Genomic DNA, 27,740 nt, shown 5'->3' on the forward strand with positions numbered 1-27,740 from the left:
GGGTACCCCAGTATATCACCAGGGCCCCTATGTAGTCTGTAGGGGTGCTCATTGTCTTTGGCTGAGCACCCAAAAAGTCTGTTGTCCCCAGCAGCCCACCAGCCAGACCTATGACAGGAAGGGAGCCCAGACTCCAGAGGTGAGAAGCAGAGAAGAGCCTGACCTATTTCTTGCCCAGGAAACAATCAGAGAAGGTGTATGATAAGGAACTCAGGGATCCGTCTATGAGGATTCTGAGGTCACCCTGCTCCCGTGTCATGTTATCTTCCAAGAGCTGGGACTTGCTCTCCCATCACTGACTTTCCAGGACAGAGAGCCAGCCCATGTGCTGTGAACTCTCCCAGGGTATTGTTAAGGTCCTATCATTTGGATGACTGCCCAACTCTGTCTGTTAGCTGCTCCCTTCTGAGGAGGCCCTGAGCTGCTTTGCTGAGATTTCTTGCTGGGGTCTTTCTTTTATGCAGCCCTGATGATAGATGACTGAACCCACTGGGGGCACATTCTTCTTTAGGGAAGATCAGACATGGTCTGCAGGGAGCTCAGTGGGGCTACCTTCCAATCCAGCTTGGCCCGGAGGATCCAGAGAAAATAATGTGTCTCCTTAGGAGGACTTGTACCTTCGATGAGACAGACCAGCAAAGAACGAAATGGTTTTTAAGACCTTCCAATCAATTATTTATGCTTGTAATAGTTAGCACTGACTTTATACCACTCCTGGTGCTGTGCGTTCTATACACAGTATTTTATTTAATCCCTATGAAAACCCAATGTACTGAGTAGCTTTACTTTTCCCATCTTGCAGTGGTGGCTACTGAGACTCAGAGAATATAAATGACATTGTCCGGGCATTTGGGTGGCTCAGTCGGTTAAGCGGCTACCTTCAGCTCAGGTCATGATCCCAGGGTCCTGGGATCGAGCCCCACATCGGGCTTCCTGCTCAGCGGAGAGCCTGCTTCTCCCTCTCCCTCTGCCTGCCGCTCTGCCTACTTGTGCTCTCTCTCTGTCAAATAAATAAATAAAAATCTTTAAAAACAAAACAAAACAAAAATAAATGACATTGTCAAAGGGGAATAGTAAATAACTGGCAGAGTCAGGAACCAGTCAGTAGCGTATAATTTAAAAGAAAAACAACCCAAACTGGTTTGTGATGTAGAAGTCAGTCACTTACACTTTTGGGAGTAAGTCAGTACGGGCAGGCAGCTTTGGTGACTTTTCAACCATTCCTCTGTCAGCCCCTACAAGAGTGACCCCCATGTCCTTTACTGCTGCGTGTGGCACCTCAATCAGGAGTTCCTGGGAAATTGAAGGTGTTGGCCTCAACAGCAGTCCTGTTGTTCAGGTTCAGTCAGGAACTGCTCAAGAGCTCCATCCTGAGCAGGGAGTTGCAGGGAGGGACCAGCGTGGATCATTTCTGAGGAAGTAGAAGGGCTTTTCGGGAGAAGGCATATAAGAAAGGCAAGGGCATGGTTATAACAGGAGTGTGTGAACAGCAAAGAAACAGTTCATTGGAGAAGGAGGTGTATATTGAATAATGAAAAGTAATCTGGGATAGGCATGGAGGACGGAGCCAAAATGGAGTCCTTGGAAATGGAAGAAATGGCGGTTTCCAAGAATGGAGAGAAGACGAGGTTTGGATTTGTAATAACTAAGCTCCCTTTCAAATTTAGAGAAGGGAGGACTTCCATCAGAACTTTGCTGGGTTTTTTTTTTTTCCAGTTTGAGGAACTGCCCTAGCAAGAGATGGAGAAACCCTCCCACCCAGAGCCCCAGGAGGGAAGCCAGTCTTTGGACAGGTTGTTACCCATCACGTTAGCACAAGTGTCTCCCCAGCTGCAAAGGCACCCTCTGCACCCCAACAAAGCTGAACTGACACGGCAGCATAAAACCCACTTCACCCAGGAAATGGCAGAGTCTGCGTGGGGTTCTCTGGGACTCTGCTATCCATGGAGGTGACACTGACTCAGAAATCTCACTCAGTTCGCTCAGAGACTATGTGAGCTGCTGAGTCACTTAACAGAAAGCACCTCAATCCAGAACACCAATCTGCCCCCACCCCGCACAGAATCACCACCTTTTTGAAAAGCAGCAACTTTTAATGATGTGAGCAGAGATCCTTTGGCACTTTGAAAACACTCTCTACTGAGGCCTATTTGCTAAGACCAGCAGGCTGCTTCTGTCACAGAGAAGTAAGAAAAGATGATTATTTCACTGTTTTGAAACGATGCGTGAGCTCAGGGAAAGCTGCAGGAGGCTTGGGGATGGGGAGAAGAGAAGTCAGAGGAAGCCGTGCATACAACGTCTGTAAAGAAAATGTTTTATTTAAAGTGTTAAATACCATCACCAGAATGAATTTGATTTACATTAGTTGGTGTTCATTACAGGACTAATCTGCCCTTTTTTTTTTTACCAACCGGAATTCCCTTTACTTTTAAAACATACTATGTACAGCAATGGTCCAGAGCAGCAATGGTCACTGGAATAGTGCTATTTACACGACTAAACCACAAGTCGAGGTGCAGACATGTGAAAATTAAAAAAAAAAAAACCCACCAACTTTTAAAATAAATACTGCATAATGACAAGTATGTACAAATATTCCATACAGTCATGTCCCTCTTATTAAAATTAGAAATAATTTATATAGGAATATGCACAAAAGAGTATGTGACTGCATCTTAGTATCAGGAAAATGGTAAACATTTATTCTAAGGGAGAGTATAGACACTATAGGTCTATTAAATCAGCTGTTGCTGGTACACAAGTGTCTAAATTATTTCCATAAAGTTTTATTCGTTCTTTGGACAACTTTACCTGGGCCCATCGTAGATCTCAGAAGGTCAAGACACAGTCTCAGTGTATTTCATATTGCACCACATAAAGAGAAGGCATTTTTAGTGATACTCCTTTTAACTTTTGCACCATATCAAGCATGATAGTTTTTAATGGTCAGCATGGAATTTAAAAAGGAAAAAAAAAAAAAAGAAGAAAGAAGAGAGCAATTTTTGTGCATGGCCTTAATGTGGATTTCAAAAGTTGCTGCATTAAAATCAACCTGTAAAAATGCGTTATCAAAGTGTACATAAAGAAACAGAAAGTATGGGTGGCTTTATTACATTAACCAGTGACTTTTCCTCTTAACAGGGGAACTTAAGAGAAACTTGACCTTGCAGCACCACCCAATGGTATAACTATCTGTAAAACCAAAGGCAGGGGTTTGACCTTTGGGGATTTGGGGTGTAGACTTTTGGGTGATGGCATCAAAGAACTATTAATAGGCAGGTTGACTTTCTTTGAGTCACCTAAAAATTGGAGCTTTAAAATTATTTGTTGCATATTTATGTTTACTATATTTCTTTAGAAATATAATTTGTGAAAAATTGTATTTTACTACAGAAAAGTGAATTAATAAGCAGCCCTGTGTTTCAGGCTCCAAATTTTTAGCAGTGTTTTTCTATTCACATAGTAAATGGAAATTGGCTAACGAAATTGCTATAATTAATTAAAAAACAAAACCTAAGACCTTCTAGAAATAATACTTTAACCCCTGTATGAATAATGCTGGTGCTAAAAACAAATTTATTAGACATTACAATGACCACATGATTTTAGGATTTTCCTGTAAACTGAACTTTGAAGGTGAAAAGAAAAGTACCATGCACTGAACAATAAATTGCAAAAGTTCAAATATCTTCTTTATCAAATACGTGCTGACTTACTTTAATGTACTCCCAAGTCATGTTGCAAAATCCTTTTCAACATGCTTGAAATAGAGAAAGCTTAGTTTTTTTTCCCCCTTGAGAAATTCATAAATTCAGAAGCATCTACAGCTCTGAATCAACATGGGGTATAAGGAGTATCAGGTCAAAAACTTGTAATCTTTTAGTATAATGTTCACTCTGGTAGGGAGAAAGAAAATAAAAGATTAAAAGACAAAACAGGAAAAGTGAGACAGAGAAGAGGAAGAAAGATGTGAACAATTTACACATATTGAACTTCATAAGATTTGTATATTTAACATGGAAATAAATTGAATATAGTATGCTTATTTGTCACATAAAGAGAATTTTAAGTATCTTCTAGAAAGTATTCTCATTTGTAATGTCTGCCAAAACACAGACTATGATTAAAGAATAAACATGGTGTGTCTTTGTACCACCCTGTTGCATTCTCTCCCCCTTTTAAAACCATGCAATAGTGAAATTTATTTTTAAAAATAATATAAATTGTTGAAAATGGCTGATTTTATTCTTTTTTTTTTTGCAAGTTGCAGCCCCAAGAAAATAATTTAAGTATTCAGCTAATCTGTGTCCATGCAAAAAAAAGTTTCTTTAATTTCATTCAGTACAGTGTAGCCACAGAATTTTGTTTTTCAGAGTCCGACACATCGTGGCCTTAGTGAATGGTGTGCCTGCTGGAGCTCTGAAGTCTGCCACTGCTCACACTGGACAGGCTGCTCCTGGTCACTGTGCAGAGGAGGGCTGACATCTGTCCCGGACCACTTCTTTGGTCTCCTGCTTTTCACCTGATGCTTCCTAGGACTTCACTCCTTGACTCGTAACATGGCTTAATGACTGTATAGCTCCTTTCTGTGGCATAACAGGGCTTTGGGGTCAGAGAAATGAAGAAAAAGGAACGATAAAAATAGAAAGGTGCCATTGAAAAGGGCTTTTGTTGCATGAAACTGACTGATTCTTTGAGATTAATCCATGGCTTCAGATTGGACCAAAACTCGAGTGCTATTGAACTCCAAACCTGATAGTTCTTCATAACTCTGCTCTTTCACCTGAGGGCCATCATTAGGGCACAATGTGTGCAACTTCCTCTGAGAACACAGGATCGCTTTGTATCCCTAGAAACAGGCTCAGAAGACACAACATTAAGCATGCAGTGTTACCAGGGTTTGCGACCTGTGGATTTTTTTTTTTTTTTTTTGTAACGCTGGTTGCTATGACAACAGTTTTACAGCAGCTATGAACGAGAGTAAGAAGGTCCGGTGGAACTTTCCAGAGAGGATTGGGAAGCTCTTCTTGTCAGAGGGGCCAAGGTTGGATCTACTAGGGAGGAAGGGGGGAAAAGTTTGAACCATCCAATCACCATATTGGACAGCTCCAGTTCGTCTAAAAGTATCTGGGCCACTCCCATAAAGGATTTGTGATCCATGCGGCCATAATCTCCCCAGACAATGATCTGTTGGCACAATAAAAGGAGACGGAGGTCAGTATAGTTATGTATATGGAAACTTGCAAACTAAAATACATTCGGTTAATGTGCTATCATCAAACATCAAGTTAAATAGTTGTGTTTTAATTGCTGGGATAGTGGTCTTTATCTACTAGAATCCAAAGACGCATGAGGAAAAGTGTACTGGAGTGCTAAGATCCTAAGCAGTCCCCGGAGACTGGAGTCTGTGTGTGATGGGGGTTGGCAAGTCTCTAGTTCACTGGAAAGGAAACAACAGTGTCCGTGGCTTGGTAGCATTGGCCACTGCTTTGACGTTTCCCAAGAATTTCAGCTGTGAGCAACGGAAGAGAATGCGGTAAGACATGTGGGTCCAAGGTCTGAGTCCACGAAAATACTTTCTTATGTAAGGGAGAAACCATTCAGTAAATACCTGTAAAACCTTCCCTTGGGGACTTTCTTCGAAAGATAATAGCTGTTGGTAAAGGGGTTCCAGTGTTTTTCTTGCCACTTTTGTTTTCTTTTTGGCTATGCAGACTCCATTATCCAACAGATACACCTTTACATATGGTGCTTGGGAAAGAACACACAGAGGGGAGGGTTAAGTGACGAGCCATGGTTATGGAATACCCAACTCACAGGTGAAATCTGCAACAGCTTAGTTTTAGGCCAAAAAAGCTAGCAATCAAAAGTCATTCATCTTGGGCGCCTGGGTGGCTCAGTTGGTTAAGCAACTGCCTTCGGCTCAGGTCATGATCCTGGAGTCCCTGGATCGAGTCCCGCATCGGGCTCCCTGCTCGGCGGGGAGTCTGCTTCTCCCTCTGACCCTCCCCCCTCTCATGTGCTCTCTCTCATTCTCTCTCAAATAAATAAATAAAATCTTAAAAAAAAAAAAGTCATTCATCTTTCCACATGATGTCAAAATCATTAGATAAATAATAGGTACCTATCAGCCATTGAGGTAGTTTTGGCAATATTAACTCAGAGGCTACTCTGAGTTGATTACTACTTCACCATCAAATGGTTATATGGATTTAAATACAGCATTAAATAAAGTGAAATACTTCCAGTCCCTAATAATATTCGAGAGAGGTCTTACTCAGTCTTTCATTTGTCAGTACTTAAATCTAAGTAAACGTGCTTGCGACAATATCTTTTCATAAATAAATTAGAATATGAACAATACAATTTCTATAAGTACTTATGTAATATGATTATGTAATATAAATAATATAGTATACATTTTTATAAATAACAATCATTTATTTATTACTCAAAAGGGTTTATTTATTGATGGCATCATGGTTACAAGGCAAGGGTGGGGTTTGATGTAATATGTTCACATAAGCTGGGAAGAGGCAACTAATTATGAATTGCATGGCTTGAAATGTATCTGACTCTTCATAAAAGCATTTTCATGCATGTGCGAGTTATGGTATTCTTTTTTTTTTTTTAAGATTTTATTTATTTATTTGACAGAGAGAGAGATAGCGAGAGCAGGAACACAAGCAGGGGGAGTGGGAGAGGGAGAAGCAGGCTTCCTGCCGAGCAGGGAGCCCGACGTGGGACTCGATCGCGGGACCCTGGGATCATGACCTGAGCCGAAGGCAGACGCTTAACGACTGAGCCACCCAGGCGCCCAAAATTATGGTATTCTCTATAGCACGGTGGGGTAACTAGCTCCAAGACCTTTGTAAACACAATTGACTTAATCACCCTGCAAGGTTGTACACATTATCATTTAGAATTTCTGCAAGGACAAGGAAGTTACGAAATTCAAAATTACACTTCAGTCAGTGGAGGTGCCAAGGTGAGAACCCAAATTTCAGAATCCTCACTAACTGTTCCACATATCCGATCTCATGTTCTATACGTCTCTGCATACGGTATCTGGACCCTGTGTCATTTTCTGTGGCTCCAGGCACCTTAGATCATGACATTTCAGTATGAAATATGTGACACCGCAATACAAATTGCTCATGGTGCTTCTCTTTCTTTGAACACTGCAGGAAGTAAAAGTTAGTCTAATTAGAATGTCCTGTATACAAAGGCTTATGCTGCTTTGGAAACCTGTATCTATTTTTATTCTAATGCAGAGCTTTAAGAATTCCCAAGGAGAATTTCGAAGCTCCAGATAAAGTGAAGAACACAAAATATCAGCTAATAAGAAAAAGAAACTCTTACGTACCTGTTTATTTTGCAATGGTTTCTACTACATACGTACTTAATAAGGTTAACTTAAATTATATAACTTAAATTATCCCTACCAGACCACCCTCACTGCATGCTCACTTAGGATAACCACACAAACTACTACAGATTACAGACTCACGCATCTATCTAAAAACAAAGTTTTTGGCATTTAATCAAAAACAAAATATCTGAATTGAAAAATAGGCATTGCAGAAAATAGAAGAATCTCTTCTGTTCTTACCTGGCAGTGTCTTGGAACCTGGTTTTACGACAAGGCCACGAGCCCGAATGATTTCCACCTCCAACTGTCCCTTTTTGTCCATCATTCCTACCTGAATGTCACCTAACGATGTGTGAGGAAGAAAGAGACAGGCCTTAGTGTACAAACACAGTAAGAAACAGGCTTGTGCCAAAGACCCTGGTTTTATATCATTTCATCATTTCCCATATATTTTCCTACATTCAAATATATTTAAAATTCTATCAATGATCTCTTACTTTAAAAAGCATATCAATTAACCTGGAAAAATCAGTTAAAATTTTTTTATTGGTAAAATAAAAATACTTATTCCTGCTGACGATACTGTTAAAGATCCCATGAAACTAGAGAATGTAATTTTCGATAATCTAAAGGAGAAACAGTGAAATCACATGACAGAAATTCTTACCCATTGCAGGTGTAGCCAGAGTCTGGCGCCCCACGAGCTGGGCAGGGCCAAGGCCATCCAGGAAATCGCTGAACTGGCTATCAGAGGCCAGGCGGACACCAGGGAAAATCAGACTAAAAGCAAAATAACACATGGGATTAAACCCTCAACCTATTTACTTTCAGGCAGTTCGGGTTTCCCTCTTGCCCCTATCGGGTACTACCGTGATTTTGCCACTTATATTAACTGGATCCCAGCACCCCGCTCCACCTCCTATGGCTCATCCTTTCTTATTCTCTAGCAGCCCATGTATGTCACCAGAAGCACCTGTCACACAGTATTGTAGGCTGCTAGGTCTGTGTCTTTCTCCTCCTTGTCTGGAGGGCATGGGCTGTGATTTCTATCAGTAGCACTTGGTACCTACTGAGCACTTCACAACAGGCATCATTGGATTTAATCCTTTTAGCGGCACTAGGAGATAGATTCTATTATCCTTGTTTTATAGATGAAGAAACTCTTCTAGATCATTTCCATCAGTACACAAACATACTGTTATTCTTCCACCTTAAAAAAAACCACAAAACTTCTACCTTAAAAAAATCCCTTTCCTAACGCCACTTCCTTCTCCAGCTCCCACCCCATTTCTCTACTCAATGCTCCTTGAGAGAGTTTACTCTACAGGCTGTCTTCAATTTCTTTTTTCTTGTTCTCCCTTGAAACGCTATTCAGTTTTTCCTTGCTCCCTTGCTTGCTTGATTTTTCTCCATTCTACCCAAATTTCTCTGACCAAGGTTACCCGAGGGCCACATGGGAAACCCAACTGCTCATACTCAGCACTTGTCTGATTTAACACATTAACATCAGCTGACACAATTGAGCCCTCCCTCTTCCTTGAAACACTTTGTCCACTTTGCTTCCCAGACCCTCTGGTTCCCGGATTTTCTCCTCTTTGGACGCTCTACCTCAGTCTCCGTCACTGGTTCTACCACTAAATATTGGGAGCTCGATCCTTTGACTTCTTATTTTTTCTGCATGCCCCAAACTCCTTGGTAATCTCATGCAGTTTCACGGTTTTAAATGACATCTTTGTTGATTTGGCCTAGTTTGCCATCTCCAGCTTGGACCACAGACCTGTATTCAATCTGCTTTGTCTACATGTCTGCTTGGATGTCTAATAGGCAACTGATACTCATTTTGTCCCAAACTGACTCCCAACCTCGAAACAAATAAAAAGCCAAAGTCTGTTCCTCTCAGGGGATTCTCATCTTAAATGGCAACTTCATTCTTTCAATTGTCCAGCCTTGGGGTGGCCTTTCCTCTTTGTTACAGACTGACCCCTGTCCCCCCCCCCCAATGCATATGTTGAAGCCTTAACCCCCAGGATGACTGTACATGGAGATAGGGCCTTCAAAGAGGTAATTATGGTCAAATGAGGTCAGAGGGTGGGACCCTAATCTAATGTGACCAGTATCCTTATAAGAAGAATAAAAGACATCAGGGGTATGCATGCACAGAAGAAATACCATGTGAGCACACACTGAAGAGGAGGCCATCTGCAAGCCAAGGAGAGAGGCCTCAGGAGAAACCAAACCTGATAACACCTTGATCTTGGACTTCTAGCCTCCAGAACTATGAGAGAATAAATTTCTGTTGTTTAAGCTACCCAATCTTCAGTATTTTGTTAGGGCAGCCCTAGCAAATGAATACACCCCCTTTCTCTCATTACTCATATCAGATGTATCAAGAAATCTTATCAGCTCTACTGTCAAATGCATCCAGAATCTGACCTGGCTAATGCTACCACTGTGGTTCGAGCCTTTATCTTCTATCTGCGGTATTACTGAACAGCCCTCTGAATGATCCCTCGGTGGCCAAATTTACTTTCCACCCCCACAGCAATCAGAATGGCCTGTTAAAATTCAAGTCAGGTAATATCAGGACTCTGCTCAAACCCTCCATTGGTTTCTGGCCCCTCTCAGAGGAAAAGCAAAGTCCTCACAATGCTATTTTAAAGATGATACGAGCTGTCCACCCCTGCCCCCATCTTAATTCCTACTCTTGCCCTTCTTGCACAGTGCTACCCTCCCCAGTGTTGATGCCAGGCAAACTGCTGCCTCCAGGTCTCAGCACAGCTTCATCCTGGAATGTTCTTCCCTCGAATGTCCACATTCTTAAAATCTTTACCCAAATACATCTTTTTCCCTGTCTACCCTACATGAAACCCACACTTACTCTCTTTCATCTCTCTCCCTTTCTTTCTTTTTCTCTTTAGCACTTATGGGACCTAATCTACTATTTTATGAATTTTCCTTATATATACATATTATCAACTTTTCTTATTTATTGTCCACCTTATCTATTAGACTGGAAGTTTGGTGAGGGTAGGGTTTTTTGGTTTTTTGTTTCTATTTTGTTCACTGATATATCTCCAGCCCCTAGAACCATGCCTGGAATACCTAAGCACTTAATAAATACTTGTCAAGCAAAATCAGTTAATTAAAATGACACTGAGAAAAGTTAAATAATTTGCCCAAGTTTCTACAGTACTGAAAAACAGATGAGAACTTAAGCCTATGTGAGCTTAAGGCCCATGGTCTTAACCACTAACTGATTTTGGTCGCCTTGTACGACTTATATCCCCAACTTAGCACAGTGCCTAGAACACTGGAAGGTGTGGAAATACTTGTTGAATGAATTTACGAGTATTCAACCCATTTTTCCCATAAAATACAAACATCTGGGGTGCCGGGGGCACAGTTGGGACATTTTTGTATCCCTAACAGTATCTAACATAGCACTTTGCAATGCTGAAAGCTCAGTGCACATTCATTTTTCAATTGCTTCCATCTCTTTTAAGACTTCCTTGATTAACATCAAATCTGTTTGTTCCCCCAACCTAAATCCCCAAATATACAGTTAATCCAAGTATTTTAATTAGTATCCCATATAACCTTATTGATAAATGTATGGAAACCATGTACATCTTCTGTATTTACATACTCATGCTAGACAAATGTTCCCTGTGGCACATAATCAATACTCTGCCTCATGTCTTGCAACATGTATATTGTCCAAACATCTGATGCTTCCATGCTGATGACAGAGTGAGGTCAGTAAACCCCACTTTCCTCTATTAACCTCCTTTATGCACCCATCTATGGATCTGTGGTTGCTGATTATTGTCAGTTTGTTGGTGACAGGGCTACACAATCTTGACAGATGCTTTAAAAATATCTTAGCTACAGCTGATTCAAGAAAAAGCTACATGCTAACTACATGAAGGAAAGGCTCACCAACTTACTTTGTGGCATTCCATCCATGTGAACTGCCTGTTACTTCTTGGAACGAAGTATGAGTCAAGTATTCTACAATTTTTGGTAGTAACTCTTAAGAGCAAAGATTATGGAAATTAGCATTGTTCACATGGTGTGGCATGAGTGCTTATTCTTTCTGTGTTTCTATATGTTATTTCAAGCCAGGGCAAACTTTTATGTGCATGTATTGTGACGGTCACATTTTAGCGTCTTGCTATTAAAGCAAAACACTTTATCACCAAACCTATTTCCCTTGATATAAAAGGCCAGATATGCCACATTTCTCGGTGGTAGGCGAGCAAAAGTTCTCTTCACAGCAAATCAGCCAGTGGAAATGAAAATGGCGCCCTCAAGAGTGTGAGTTAGCTTCCGAGAAAGCACAAAGAGAGAGGAGATGGTCCCGGCAAGGCACAGAAGAGACACATCATGGCTGGCCTCACTCACTTTCCTTCTGAGCTGTAGCTGTTCATGCTGCCGTCAGTAGATTCTCGGCTCGCCTGGCGAGTCATCCAGTTCCTCATTTCCACAGCCAGGCCCGTTTCCGTGCTTCTCTGGACAGTGCTCCGTAGCTTTTTACCTCCTGCTTCTGCACAGACAGAAAACAAGAGGCATGATAGCTTTTATCATCACCATCTGGTAATGAAAAATACTCAGCCAACGTGGTGAAGGTCCTCAGATGGAAAGAACTGCATAAAGACAAAGTGCTCTTATTAAGGAGACACAGAGAAAAGGTATTTCAAACAATGTCTTGTTGAATGGGATGAAAATATTTTTAAAAAATCTTCAAGAAGCACAAAATACCATTGTTTTATTTCCATTTAAAGCAGTGCTCAAGTTGGTTACAAAAGGAACAAAAAGGTTCAACTTAAGGAAAACAAAATAAGCTTTGTTTCGTTGTAATATTTCAATACAATGTTAATTTATGCCCATCTTTTTCTTTTTCCTTTCTTTTGATCATTTTGAAATGATTAGGCCTTGACTTTATTTCCAAAGAACGGGTGATGAGTACACCTCAATTCTAGCCTTAACTCTTACACAAAAACCTGATTTTGTAAAGTGATCGATATTAGAAGGCAAAGAAAGCCATACAAGGGAGATAACCTGTCTGATAATAGTTTCACATCTGTTGGTAACTTTCAGAGAGACTCTCAAAGGGAATGCAAAAACCCAGCAATGCCATGTGAAAAGAGCTTTCTAATTTGGGATCATGGGTAGTCATATTCAATAGCTTGAATATGAGATTTACTTACAGAAGCCAATGAGAGGACCAAACAGAAACTGAGTCAGAGACCACAGATGTGACAGAGTGTAAGAAATGCAAGTGATTTGGAGAGGTCAGGGAGGAAGGAGCTTGACAGAGGGAGGGGAGTGGGATTTTAGCTGGGCTTGAGAAATGGGCCCAATGGGACCTAAGAGTCAAGAAGGAAGTGTTTTGGGCCAAGGGAAGGGCCTGGACAAAGGCATGAAGGCAGGAAAAACCATGTGCAGTTGAGGGATGATGCAAATAACCAGATGAAGAGTAATGGTGCGGGAGTGTCAGACAAGAACCTGGGCCCAGAACACAAAGGGCCTTGCGTGCAGGTATGTGGAGTGGAGACCGCAAAAGCTGGAGCAACAGGTGACAGTCCAAACTATTTGTCTTAATTTACTTCTTGTCAGGCCTAAATATGTATCTACATTGACCATGCATACCATTAGCTTTTTGGGATATGGTAAGCTCTTTTAATGCCTGGTATTAATAATTTCATTTTAGATCAATAAACATTTGCTGATATTGACCTTGACTTCTTGAAATTCCTCCTGCCACACCTCGTATAATATTTGCTCACCATTTTGAAACACTGCTTTAAATTTCATCTATTCTCTACTTCCAATCTCAATGTACATCAAAATGCCCTAAAAAGTTTATATCAAATATAAGTTATGACTGATCAACAGCTCAGTTCCATAATCTAAGGCTGATATTTTAGAAAATTGATAGGAAACATGTTGTACTGATATGAACTATAAGAGAATCTAAATTATCCCTTATTGATGAGGGAAGGCCCTTCTTTACAGAGAAATATTAGTTATATTTAATATATGTTTAATACATTTAATAAGTGTAAAAGGAATGATAAAAATTTAAAATGACTAATTTGCAACCTTCAGTGGAACAAATGATTCAGATAAGGCACATCGTGGATGTTAACAGCATTAGATGAAAGGATATTCACATGAGCCCCCCCCCCAAAAAAACAAACAAAAAAATCATTCCCAACAATTTAGTTCTACTTGTTAGAGGTAAACATGGACTTTAACTCTGGGAGACCAACCATCACCATCTTTGTGTGTGTGGTGTGTGTGTTTTATTTTTTTAATTTTTATTCAGCACTGTATCTTGGAGATCCTTCTAGACAGCTAATCACCATCTTAATCAAGTGATCAAACTTAGAAGCACTAGTAGTGGGGACACCATAGGTACCTCCTGATAGAAAATAAACAGTGCCACCTATCAAGTTAGTCCAGACAGAAATATACAAACTGTTTATAATTGGGTCTTTGGAACCAACTTCTAGTTTTCTACAACACAGAGGACAGAGTAAAAGATAAATGACACAATAAAAAAAAAAAATCAGACAAATCCAGAACATGGGGTTTTGTTCAGGAGAACTGACTTAGTCTCTTTAAAAAGTTAATATCGGGCGCCTGGGTGGCTCAGTTGGTTAGGCGACTGCCTTCGGCTCAGGTCATGGTCCCGGAGTCCTGGGATCGAGTCCCACATCGGGCTCCCGGCTCAGCAGGGAGCCTGCTTCTCCCTTGACCCTCTCCCCTCTCGTGCTGTTTCTCTCTCTCTCTCTCTCAAATAAATAAATAAATAAAATCTTTAAAAAGTTAATATCATGAAAACAAACAAATAAACTAACAAGGTAGGGGAATTGGTTCAGATTTTAAAATATCACAGAGATGTAACCATTAAATGCTATGAGTTGGCTTTCTTTTTGGGAAAAAAACAAAATAGAACAAGAAACCCTAAAAGCAAAACACTCTAAAAGCAATTTTAGGACAAATAAGGAAAATCTGAACATGGGCTGGATATTAGGATAAGAACATTGTTAATTTTCCTAGGTAGATAATGACATGTACTATAAAAAATGTCCTTATCATTAGAGATACATGCTGAAGTACTTAGACCTGAAGTGTTACGTTGTCTGCAACTTACTTTCAAATAGTAGAGCAGAAAATACACACGCACCCAAAAAAGAGAAAATGTTTTTAGAAAAAGAATGGGGATGAAGAAGAGACCACTGGTACACAGAAATTTAATATTCATGATTATTTGATGGTGATCTCCAAATGGCCACGTCCAAAGGTCATACAGTTCTGTGCAGGTGTGCACCGGAATCATGGAAGGTGCTGGGCTGTCGTGCAGGAGCCCGGCCAAGGGCTAGGTCCTGGCCTGTCTATGGGGCTGTACTGTTCTCTTCCCATGAAGAATGCCCGTGTGGAAAATCACCTCCAAGTGAGCCGTACCACTGCGGGGAGCTGGAAAATGTGGAATGAGGATATATACAGGAGATGTAGGACTTTCAAAGGAAACGAGATTCCTAAGTTGTCAGGACACAGAACCTTCTCATTTCACATCTGACTCCGCCGCAGCAAGAGTGATGTGAAAACCTGTTAATACAGGGTGATGAGAACCAGCTACCATTTGTCAAAGAATAACAATACAATGGACGTGTCATCCTTGTGTTTACAGACCGCTTTCTACCTGTATTCTCTTCAGAACTCCAACAGTCCCCATTTTACAGACACAGAGTCCACGGGCCCTGGCAGCTTACACAGTGAGTGACACCACTGAAGTTTATACTCAGTTCCCCGACTCCAGATTCTCCGCTATTCGCTGACTTGGTGTCAGAATACAGCCAACGGGTAGCCCGTGTGGTGAGCTCTGTAACTGCACATGCAGGCCCCATGAGCAGTGGCGGGCCTGGGAAAGAGCAGAGCACAGGGAAGGGCTCCGGCCCTGGTGTCAGACTGTTTCTCTTTGAATCCCCACTTAACCATAAGCAAGCTGGGTGACACTGAACCAGCTACTTAGCCCCTCTGTGACTCAGTTTTCTCAAACTGTGGAATGGCAAAGACAGTAATGCCTACCTCATAGGAGTTTTGTGAGGATAAGAAAAATAATATATATATATATTTTTAAAGATTTTATTTATTTGACAGAGAGAGACATAGCGAGAGAGGGAACACAAGCAGGGGGAGTGGGAGAGGGAGAAGCAGGCTTCCCCGCAGAGCAGGGAGCCCGATGTGGGACTCGATCCCAGGACCCTGGGATCATGACCTGAGCCGAAGGCAGACGCTTAATGACTGAGCCACCCAGGGGCCCCAGAAAAATAATATATTTAAGGTACTTAGGATAGTGCCTTGTACATAGAAAATCTTTAATTAATGGTACTGTCATTACTGTTATTACCAGGTAGGGAATCAGAAAACAGATATTCCAGGCCAATCTCTACCACTGACCAGCTGACTCTGTGGTCCTCTCTGAGTCCAATCCTGAGTCTCTGGCTCCTCATGTATGAAAAAGGCAGGGAGTGGGGGGGTTAGGGGTGGTGGTCACAGACGCTCTCTGCTGCCTTTTAGCTATAAAGCCTACGAGTCTGTGTCATTACTGTATGACCAAGATCATGATTAGTGGCAGACACGGAGGAGATAAAGCTACTCATCGTCATCGGATGGGATCGAGAATTGTAAGCAACATGCTGCATGTTTATAATAGGTCTTTATGGCTTTTAATGTACTTCTTTCTAATGCACCACATACACTTATTTAGAAAGTAAATGTATTTTTCAGTACTACAAATCCTTTGCATGACATTCACAATAAAAGTAATTTCATCTAGGGGCGCCTGGGTGGCTCAGTTGGTTGGGCGACTGCCTTCGGCTCAGGTCATGATCCCGGAGTCCCGGGATCGAGTCCCGCATCGGGCTCCCTGCTCAGCAGGGAGCCTGCTTCTCCCTCTGACCCTTCCCCCATCTCATGTGCTCTCTGTCTCTCTCATTCTCTCTGTCTCAAATAAATAAATAAAATTAAAAAAAAAAAAAAAAACAATGTTAAAGTAATTTCATCTAGGGCACCTGGGTGGCTCAGATGGTTAAGCGTCTGCCTTCGGCTCAGGTCATGATCCCAGGGTCGTGGGATCGAGCCTCACGTCGGGCTCCTGGCTCAGCGAGGAGCCTGCTTCTCCTTCTCCCTTTGCCTCTCTCCCTGCTCAGGCTCTCTCCTCTCTCTGTATCTCTGTGTCTCAGATGAATAAATAAAAAATCTTAAAAAAAAAAAAGTAATTTCATCTAAATATAATTGACCATGGTGATTCACATTTAATGCTCCAAATGCTTTGTCATGTCACCCAACCTAAAAACTGAACCTGGAGAACAGTGGATGTGGGTGTCTACATAAGGTAAGTGTAGCAGGCAGAATTCTAAGATGGCCCCATGATTATGTATTTACCAGGCAAAAGGAATTTGGTAGATGTAATTAAGGTGACTAATCAGTTGGGGCGCCTGGGTGGCTCAGTTGGTTAAGCGGTTGCCTTCAGCTCAGGTCATGATCCTGGGGTCCTGGGATCGAGCCCCACATCCGGCTCCCTGCTCGGCGGAGAACCTGCTTCTCCCTCTCCCTCTGCCTGCCACTCTGCCTACTTGTGATCTTTCTCTGTCAAATAAATAAATAAAATCTTTAACAACAACAAAAAAGGTTACTAATCAGTTGACTTAAAGATAGGGAGATTATCTGAGTGGGTCTGACATACCCACATGAGCCTTTTAAAAGCAGAGTGCTTTCTCTGGCTAATTCTAGAAGAGTCACTGAGGGAGATCTGAAACCCATGAGAGATTCATTGTAACTTTGCTGGTTGAAGATGGAGGGGACCACGTGGAAAGGACCTGCGAGCAGCTTCTAGCTTCTGAAAGAGATGCCTGGCTGAGAGGCAGCAAGAATACAGGGGCCTCAGGCCTACAACTGCAAAGAACTGGAATCTGCCAATAACTTGAATGTCCCTGGAAGCAGTTTTCCCCCAGAGCCTCCAGACAAGAACTCAGCCCAGCCAGCAACTGGTTTCAGCCCTGTGATACCCTCAGCAGAAAACCCAGCCATGCCATACCATCCCAGACATGTGGCTTACAGAACTATGAACTGAGTGTTTTACACTGCTAAATTTGTGAAAATTGTTAAGCAGCAATAGAGAATTTTTTAGATACATGTTCTTTTAAATGGCAAGGTCCATAAAAATAACCTATTGGGACCATAGGAGTAGCCCAACTGAAATTTTTCTTAAGGACTTAATAGCCATGATTAAAAAATTCATATTTTTAAAAAGATATAAATATATATACTACATACATATACATAAACATGTAAAATATATGTGCCTGTGTGAGTATATACAGATGTTTAAAAATACTGAGGTAGCAAGCTATAGAACCAAGGCCCAGATTATGTTGTTGTAGAGCCCTTAAAACCACTCTGGTGTTAGGTATTTTAAACCATAGTGTATTTGGAGAAGGCGCCTGCAGGTAAAAATCAAGTTCTTGAATTGCCAAACATCACAGGCAGAAAGCAGAACACAGGCGGTGTCCATGTTATTCTGCTCCGCTTAGTCTGATGACTCATTTACTTGGCACCCTCTGTATTCAAGGAAAGCCACTTGATTAAATAAACAACCATAAACAACCGGTCAGTTTCCCCTAATAATCTGAAAACCCTTTGAGTGACTTGACAACAACAATGAAAAGGTCCTCCCTGCTACCGATCTGGAAACTTTCATAAGTCCCAAGATGAAGCTCAAAATGAAATGCCAAACCTAATGTTATATGGTGACTCCTTTCCAAATCTTGTATCCACAGAACCCATTCCTGCTTGCTCTCACTTGGACGGTCTCATCCCCTTTTTGAAGGCAGACTTACTGATGAGTCAGGATTTTCTGGACATTAATGTGGGAAATTATTTATGGAAACAGGTTGAAGACAGGTTGGCAGATTCTGAAAATTGTCTTTAATTTGTAGTTTTGGCCACAGTTTATGTGCTTGGAGTTAATAAGACACTGATTTTGCATTTTACTAAAAATTACCATTTTCCAGAGTGAGTATAATTTAGAGAAGCCATTTGCATTACATTGAAAGAATTTAAAAATGCATTAAAAATGAGAATTTCTAAAATTACCGATTCATAGAATTTCAGAAGCTACCTCAGGGATCCAACGTGCTTTTATGGTTTACATACTCCCTTACTGTAGCAATGAGAAAGTTGAGGTCCAGAGTGGCTAGCTCCCCTTTAGTAGAAGACTTTCAAATTGAACTTTATTCCACCTAACCCCTCTAATTCCTCAAACTTTCAAGTGTAAGAAATGCTTTCAGCCCTTTATCTCACCTCAATGGTGGCCACTGTGGACATAACTTCCCCTCTGTGGATTATGTATCAAGACATGAAGGAGGGTGATTTATACTCCTCAATAGCGGGATACTCACGAGTAGGTTGCTGTAATTGCATATAAAAGCTTGTGTACTTATGTTTGTCAGGGCTTCTTACTATAATAAATAACACTTACTATATACTTATTATAATAAATATAATTCAAACCCCTAAAAGTCTAAACAAAATAGGGGCAAGTACCTGATAATTTCTTCTGAGTTAAACCAGGATCTGCATTAACAATTACAATAAAATAAAAATTAATAGAAATTAGCAATTGATTTCTAAAATTGTTTCAGAGCTTAACACAAATCCATTTGTTCCAACAGCTTTGTCAAAACTATTATGAAAGGTATGTAGTTAATAGCTACAATACAGTGAACTATAAACAGAAGTCACAATCATGATAGACATTGGGTCTGTTTGAATATATTCACCTGTCCCCCCACCTCTGAAGTTAGGTGTGGTGATGTGACTTGCTCCGCCAATGAAATGTGGGCAAACCTGGCCCCTGTAACTGCCGGGAAGAAGCTTCAACAGTTGAAGTGCGAGTCACCATGCCCCCGTCCTTTAATGTGGAAGCAGTTACCAACAGGCACCTCCCGAGCCTGGGTCCCTGAGGACAGCCACAAGTATGACTCTCAATGGACTTGCAGAAGGAGCGAAACAAGAATTCTTTGAGTTAAGCCACAAATAATTTTGAATCCTTTGTTATTACAGCATAACCTAACCTATTCTGGCTGATCCACACAGAATTGCTGGAAGACACTATTCATTTCTCTTGTAACTAAGGGGTTCTAAATTTTTGTAACTTTTTCCTTTTTTCAACATCATTTATATATTGACCACTTTGAATGCAGTTTTCTGAATAAAAACTCTGCATTTGTTATTTTATTGTATAACTGCTTTCATTGGTTTTGTCATATTAGTATGCTTAAAGAAATTTTAAGAATTAGTAATGCTTAAAGAATTTTAATTGTTCTTAAACTTCAGATTCATGTTTTAAAAATATTAAAATAACTTCTAATAAACTTTTAGTTTTAGAAGAGGTTTAGATTTACAGGAAAATTGTTATGACAGTACAGAAAATTCCAGCATACACCACACCTTATTTTCCCTATTATTAATATCTTACATGGCTATGGTAAATTTGTCACAGTTAATGAACTAATATTGATATATGACTATTAACGAAAGTCTAAGCTTTATTTAGATTTCCTTGGTTTTTAATCTGATTTTTTTTTTCTGATCCATGATGTCACATTACATTTTGTCATCATCATATCTCCTTAGACTTCTCCTGGAGAGAGATTTTTAATGTCTTTAAGTCCTGACATTCTTTTACATTTATAACTCCTTTTAGTCTGCTCTTTGTATATGAAGTTAATATGCAGCATATTTCATCATAGTATAAATATACCCATTAATGAAACCACTTATTTTTATTAAAAAACAATATATAAGTTGAAAATATTCATCAATAGAAAAATAGAAAATATGCCATGTCATAAGTAAGTAATACTGAATGTATGAAAATAAACTGTCAATACTAAATTAATTTATACCGTATGGTATAATGTAAAGGGACAGAGTTAATATACATACTTTAAAAGTTCATTAAAATAAGCTCAATTATGTTTCAGATAAAAATTAAATTAAAATCACTATTCCCAGTGTAATGATTCAGGCAAGGATCAGCGCTGGATGTTAAAGATCATTTGATGAGAGGTTTTTGGGAAACAGGATATTCACATGGTACCAAAATATTACCTCAGAGATTACTTTGTAATTATAAAGGGAAAGATACATCCCCTCCATACAGGGAAACTGGTAGTCATCTCTAAACCAAGTGATCAAACTTTGCATGCCCAAGAATGAGAAAACGTGATATTGTGGCTACTGATGAATGTATGAAGTTTACATCACCTGTGACATTTAAACTGAAATTAACCATGTCTCTAGACCTAATGTTCAGTTTACAGGAAACACAGGAAATAGAGAAAACAATCAGACAAATCCAGGTTGTTAGATATCCTATAAGACAACTTTGTCTGGATTCTTTAAAAGTAAATATCATGAAAAAAAAAAAGGTGAAAGTACTATTTTAGATTACACATAACAACCAAATACAATGAATGAGACTTAACTAGATCCTGGATTGAGGAAAAAATACAACAAAATTTTAGCTATAAGAAACAATTTGGGGATAGTTTAAAAAGTGAATATGGAGGAAATGTTAGATGATAGACACTTTTTGTTAATTTTATTGTTTATGTAGTTTTTTTTTTAATTAGGAGATGCATGCTGCAACTTATCTCACTCTCAAATGTTCAGCAAAAATACATACTGTGTTTGTGTGTGAGAGAGAGAAAAAGAGAGAAGCAGGGGAGAGACAGGAAAGATAAAGTCAACTAAAAATTGGTCAATCTATATAGTGGATGTTCACTGTCCTACTTTTTTTGATATGTTTAAAATATTTCACAATAAAAGTTGGGAAAAATTCAATTACTAAGTTTAAAACAAAGGAAGGAAAGAAAGAGCTCTCGTGTCTTGACTTACTACTATGTGGAGATGCTTTGGATATTAAATCTACCTGCCTCTAGTCCTCATAACAGTGTTGTATGGTGGTTATTATTACTACCACTTTCTATTTGAGGAAATTGCTTGAGTTGCACAGCTAGCAAGTGATATAGGTGAAACTTGAACTGGGAAACCCTAGCAATGTCAAAGCCAATGCTTATTTATCAAACAGGCTGGCTTCCATCTTTAGTATTTTGGACACTAATTTCTAATTCCAGAGTAATCAGTGACTTGAAACCTCATCTCATGTTCTCACTGCTTGTCCAAATAAACTTAAATTGTTTTGTGAACACTGTTAAGATTTAGATCATTCATGCTTTCTTGTTTTATCATGAATGGAAAAATGTTAATTTTATTACTAAATTCTGACTTCAAGAATGTGATGGTGAAAGAGAAAGAGCAAGAGCCTCTTAACTATAGAGAACAAACTGATGGTTACCAGAGGGGAGGGGGATGGGGGGAATGGGTGAAATAGGTGATGGGGATTAAAGAGCAAACTTTTGATGAGCACTGAGTAATGTATAGAATTGTTGAATCATTATATTGTACACTTGAAACTAATATAACACTGTATGCTAACTATGCTGGAATTACAATTTAAAATTTTAAAAAATTACCATAAAGTTGAAAAAATATATTTATGATAAAATTCAAACAAATGTGCAAGAAATAGCTTTTCCTTACTATATACATATGCATTTCTATCTCTCAGCATGTTACTTTGGATTTATCCACACAAAAAATGGAGATTTCATCAAATGATGTCACGGCAGTCAAACAGTATTAAATACATAGTGAAAAATTATGGATTTGCCAGCATGTGATGTTGAAAAAGACCCTGATCCTTTCTGACCCTTATATATAAAACAAAGTGGCTATTACAAGAACAGAAAACTATAGACTAGTATCTCCCATGGAAATAGATGCAAAATCCTCAACAAAATACTAGCAAATCAAATCCAACAATGGATAAAAAGAATTATACACCATGATGAAGTGGGATTTATCCCAGTCATGCAACGCTGGTTCAATATTCACAAATTAATTAATGTGATAAATCACATCAACAAGCTAGAAAAGAAAAATCACATGATCCTATCAATAGATCCAGAAAAAGCACTTGACAAAATCCAACACCTATTCATGATAAAAATTCCGTAAACTAAGAATAGAGAAGAGCTAGGGGCGCCTGGGTGGCTCAGTCGTTAAGCGTCTGCCTTCGGCTCAGGTCATGATCCCAGAGGCCTGGGATGGAGCCCCGCATTGGGCTCCCTGCTCAGCAGGAAGCCTGCTTCTCCCTCTCCCACTCCCCTTGCTTGTGTTCCCTCTCTCACTGTGTCTCTCTCTGTCAAATAAATAAATATAATCTTAAAAAAAAAAAAAAGAATAAAGAGCTTTCCCAACTTGATAAAAAAGATCTATGGGTTAACCTGGTGATGGGTATTAAAGAGGGCACGTACTGAATGGAGCACTGGGTGTTATACGTAAACAATGAATCATGGCACACTACATCAAAAACTAATGATGTAATGTATGGTGATTAACATAACATAATAAAATAAAAAAAAATCTATAAAAAACCTAAAGCCAACATTAAATTTAATAGTGAGAAACTCAAAGCTTTCCCACCAAGATTCAATACAAAACAAGTATGTTCCTTCTCATAACTCCTTTCAACAGCTTACTGGAAATTCTAACTAATGCAGTAAGGCAAAAAAAGATAATAAAAATTATACAGATTGAGAAGGAAGAAATAAAACTTTTTTGCTCACAGATGATATGACTGTTTATGTAGAAAATCCAATAAAATATATATCTAAAAATTCCTGGAAATAATAAATGATAATAGCAAGGTTGTAGGATACAAGGTTAATATACAAAGGCAAATTTTTTCCTATATACCAGCAATGAACAAATGGAATTTGAAATTAGGAAAAAAACACAACAGTATCACTTATATTAGCATACAAAAAACGAAATAATGTTAGGTATGAGGAAAACTATAAAACTCTGATGAATGAAATCAAAGAATTAAATAAATGGAGAGATATTCCATGTTCATGAATAGGAAAGCTTAATATTATTGAGATGTTAGTTATTCTCAACTTGATCTATAGATTCAATGCAATCCCAATCAAAATCCCAGCAATTATTTTGTAGATATTGACAAACTGATTCTAAAGTTTATTATGGAGAGGCAAAAGACCCAGAATAGTCAACACAAAATTGAAGGAAAAGAATAAAGTTGGAGAGCTGTAAGCTATGGACACTTGAAATTCGACACTGTCAAATTTCAAGACTTACTTAAAGCTACAGTAATCAAGACAATATTGTATTCGTGAAAGAATAGAAAAATAGATCAACAAAATAGAACAGAGAGCCCAGAATTAGGCCTAAGTAGTGATGAATAAAGATCTGACACTATAATCTATGTGAAACAGTTTTGAAAACTGTAAAATGCCATACAAATTCTTATTTGAAAAATGACTGGAAAGTGTGAAATTATCCTAAACTTGCAGGAAGAAACTTGCAGGAATAATTAAGTGGGGCCTTGACATTCAAAAGGGGAGAAAAGAGACTGCTGACCAAAATGGATTAAAGGGTTTCCTTCCATTGTTTTCAGATGATATCGAGGTGGATGCCATTAAGTTGAGAGCACAAGAAGTGGGCAGGGCACAGCAGCTACAAACTAAAAAAACAGAATCTTGAGGCTTAAAATCTTTGTCAAATGAGGTGTTTGGTTGGAGTTACTCATACTTGAAACTAACTGGAATTAAATAGACTGGTATGACTATTGAATTTTTAAAGGACTAAGCCCACTTAGAAAAGTCTGTTCAACTCTTAAGATAATTACTGAGTTTCCTAATATGCAGTAGCAGAAACAGGCTATTAATACTATATAGCCTCCTCTTCAAAGCAAATCTTTGTGGCCAATGAAGAATAAAGGCAAAGACATACTTTCTAAAAAAACAGAATCGAGGTTGCCAGGTGAGTAAACCAAGGAATGTATTCTGTCAATCTTTGCAATTCCTTCCAGGTGGGACTTGATAATTCTTGTGGATAATTCATTGTTTTGTTTTTCCTATTCTCCTTTCCTTTTTTTTTTTTTAAACACAATTCTTTTTTTTTTTTTTTTTAAGATTTTATTTATTTGAGAGAGAGAGAGAGAGCATGAGCTGGGGAGGGGCAGAGGGAGAGGGAGAAGCAGAATCCCTGCTGAGCTGAGATCCTAGGACCCTGAGATCATGACCTGAGCCAAAGGCAGACGCTTAACTGACTGAGCCACCCAGGTGTCCCCCTATTTTCTTCTTTCTAAATGAGACTTTTTATTTCCATTATCCTGTTGCTACTCTACCATTTAAAATGAATGTATTGTAAGCAGATAACTTATCTGTAGGTTTGCCAGTATATATATACATATATATACATATATATATGTATATATATATACACATATTTACATAACATGAAAAGCCCCATCTGGATATGAGGAAGAGAACTACACATCACTCAAACATTCTAGATTTCAATTTGCATGCAGTAAATGAATGACATTTTAAGGCTGTCTTTCTAGGGAGGGATTGACTATGTTCTATATGCAAAATAAGAGTGTGCATGGATATTTGGGTAGCCAAATCTGCAGAAAAAGTTAAAATTAAGAGAGCTATAGTCTTTATTCTAGCCTTCTTCCATAGATTCCCCCCCCCTTTCCTATTTGCTTATGCTTATCAAGCAAAGAGGAAAATAACCCAATAGCAAACTAGTATTTAAAAATATTAAAAATAGGTAATTAGGCTGAGTTTAATGGGCTTTTTCCACCGCTAATTATTTTATATTATTAAGTGGATATTTGTTAATGCTTTTGGCTCACTAGTATTTGAACCCTTTTCCTATGTATGAGAAATAATCTATCCTTCAATTGTAGACACTAAAATTGTTGGGTATTACTAGCCTGTCTGGCAAACAGGGCACGAACAAATGGCTGAGGTTCTGCTGATCAGACACCACTGCCCCAAACTTTGATCTGAAGCTAATGAAGCAAAGAAGCTGGGACATCGCGGGCTCCCATTCTAATGAGGGTGGTAGCCACAATGTATAATTTCCAAGAATGGTCCTCCAGCAGTAGGTAATGATTCCACTTCAAAGGCTGACAACAGTGCAAACTGTGTTTTCTGTGCTAAGCAGCAGTGATAGTTCAGTAGGATTAGTTCTGCAGTATGGTTTGGGACAACTTTTCTAACCTCTAGCACAGAATCTCGGTCGTCCTAAAGACTCTGTGACCTATCCAAAATCCCTTAGCAAATACCTTTTCCATCTAATTGCTAGACTTGGTTTCTGTTGATTATAAGAAGGCACCCTAAGTGAAACATACTGCATACACATGTTTCATTTATAATTTACAGTAGAAAAATATATTTCTAGTTTATAAGGGGCTAAGTATGCCCAACTTCCAGGTATAGCACCAAGAACACATGACTTTCAAGCACTATTGCACCTGCAAGATTAGAAACAGTTATTCAAACAATTTGGTCCCTTCCAGCTCTAATAGCTTCTTTCTATTCCATGATATGAACACAGAAGCCAACCAGAGACTTGTTCATTTATTCACACCACATATTTGCTAAGTACTTACTTGGTGCAACACTGTGGGAGATAAATATATGTAACATTTGATCACATAATTCCTTATTATATAATTTTACAATTTAGTAGGTGAGGTAAGATAGTCAATAATGACAATCCAAGGCGATATATTCTAAGGGCTATATGAGTGCTATTAAGTATCTGAAGCTATACTGTCCAATATAACTTTGTGTGAATGATGGAAATGTTCTATAATTCTGCACTGTTCAGTAAGGTAGTCACCAGTCATGTGTAGCTACTGAGCACTCAAAATGTGGCTAATGTGACTCTGGAAATAATTTTTTAATTTAATTTTGTTTCAATCTATTTACATTTAAATAGCCAAGCGGCTAGTGCTTCCTGTATTGGACAGCACAAATCTAGTCCAGAAAAAGGTAAACATACGTTGATATGGGATCATAAGGGAATAATAACCAAGACAATGCAGTTCACAACATCTCTCCAAGGTAAGTATTATTATGCACATTTCACATAAAAGGAGGAAACTGAAGCTCAAGGAAATTAAGCATCCCACTTAGTTCACACAAGGAGGAAAAGGTGGAGCTAATATTTCAAACCCCAGTATATGCCCATTCACCTTCTCCTCTGCCTGCAGAAGCTTATATAGCTTCTGAAAACATGGACAAGATATGAGCTGCGCTTTGAAGGGTAATTATATGTGATGCATATACAGTGGTAGAGGATGAATAGAAAGAAAAGCATGAACAAAAATTTGGAGGCAAAGAACAAGAAGGCTTAGTTTTATTGAATTACTGGATTCCTAAAGGGCCCTAGAAGGCAAAGAAGCTATGCTGTATATAAGTACCTGATTGTTAAAGACTTTGAATGTCAGGCTAAAGGAACTATGTAATAGGAAATGGGAATCTACTGAAGTTTTTGGAGGAAGAGCAGTGTCACGATCAAGACGATATATAAGAGAACTGACACAGGCAATGAAGTTAGATTGGAGCGGAGACCCAGAAGGTAGAGAGCAGGTTGGGAGACTCTCAGAAGATTTCAAAGGGGAGCAAATGTAGTCCTAAACTATCCAGGTGACAATAAGAACTGGAAGGAAGAAAGCAGTTCCTTCGCAGAAGTTGCCAACTGGTGGCACATACTTGGTCAACAGGTTACGTTTTGTTTGGCCCAAATAATGTATATATTTTTTTCATTTAGCTGCCAACATTGTAAAAGTTAAAGATTTTAAGTAAACATCCAGATTTATAGCTTTTCTCTTAGGGAAAAAAGAAGAGTAAGTTTGCCAACCCTGGGCTGATATTCAATTTGGCACCAATTAGCTAGAACAGAGTGCTGACTGGGTGGGTAAGCTTTCTCCAGCTTTTCAGAGTGCTTGCTTTTCCTATTTGTATTACAGCTGGTCTACCTCACTGATGTATGTTACCTGCCTGGCCCCGATTCTTAGGATAGTAAGGGAACAACTGATCACGGAAATCGCTAAAATAAACAGTCCTTTCATTGCAGTCTCATTAGGTAAAATCTAAATCTTAAGAAATGGTACTTCAAAACCTACATTGATGCTATCATTTTTATGATAGCTTTTTTCTTCAGTTGTTCAAATAATATTATATATACATAGCATTAGGTAAGCCCCCCTCATCTCCATCAAACACTGTTACATTAGGAGATAGAGCAAATGTATAGAATGATCTTGTCTGATCAATAATAAGAGCCTACTTAAGAACAACAGAGAGTATCTACATTAAACCACAGTCCTTGGCAGCAATGGGAT

General features: G+C 39.0%; 1 protein-coding gene across 3 annotated transcripts in view; it reads right to left on the minus strand.

Annotated features, from left to right (window-relative positions):
- Positions 1-4,307: 4,307 nt before the first annotated feature.
- The window catches only part of RIMS2 (regulating synaptic membrane exocytosis 2), a 581,950-nt gene continuing 558,517 nt past the window's right edge, over positions 4,308-27,740 (minus strand). For all 3 annotated transcript variants that reach the window (XM_064588000.1, XM_064588001.1, XM_045896118.3), the window contains 5 exons: positions 11,777-11,918; positions 8,040-8,152; positions 7,613-7,714; positions 5,612-5,751; positions 4,308-5,187 (listed from right to left, as the gene is read on the minus strand). In XM_064588000.1, the coding sequence (XP_064444070.1) occupies positions 4,969-5,187; positions 5,612-5,751; positions 7,613-7,714; positions 8,040-8,152; positions 11,777-11,918 (716 nt within the window). In that variant the 3' untranslated portion in view covers positions 4,308-4,968. The remainder of the gene's footprint in view (positions 5,188-5,611; positions 5,752-7,612; positions 7,715-8,039; positions 8,153-11,776; positions 11,919-27,740) is intronic.

Source organism: Mirounga angustirostris, unplaced genomic scaffold, assembly GCF_029215605.1.
Source record: "Mirounga angustirostris isolate CCGP_5_RB_7025 unplaced genomic scaffold, mMirAng1.0.hap1 SCAF_4, whole genome shotgun sequence".
NCBI lineage: Eukaryota > Metazoa > Chordata > Mammalia > Carnivora > Phocidae > Mirounga > Mirounga angustirostris.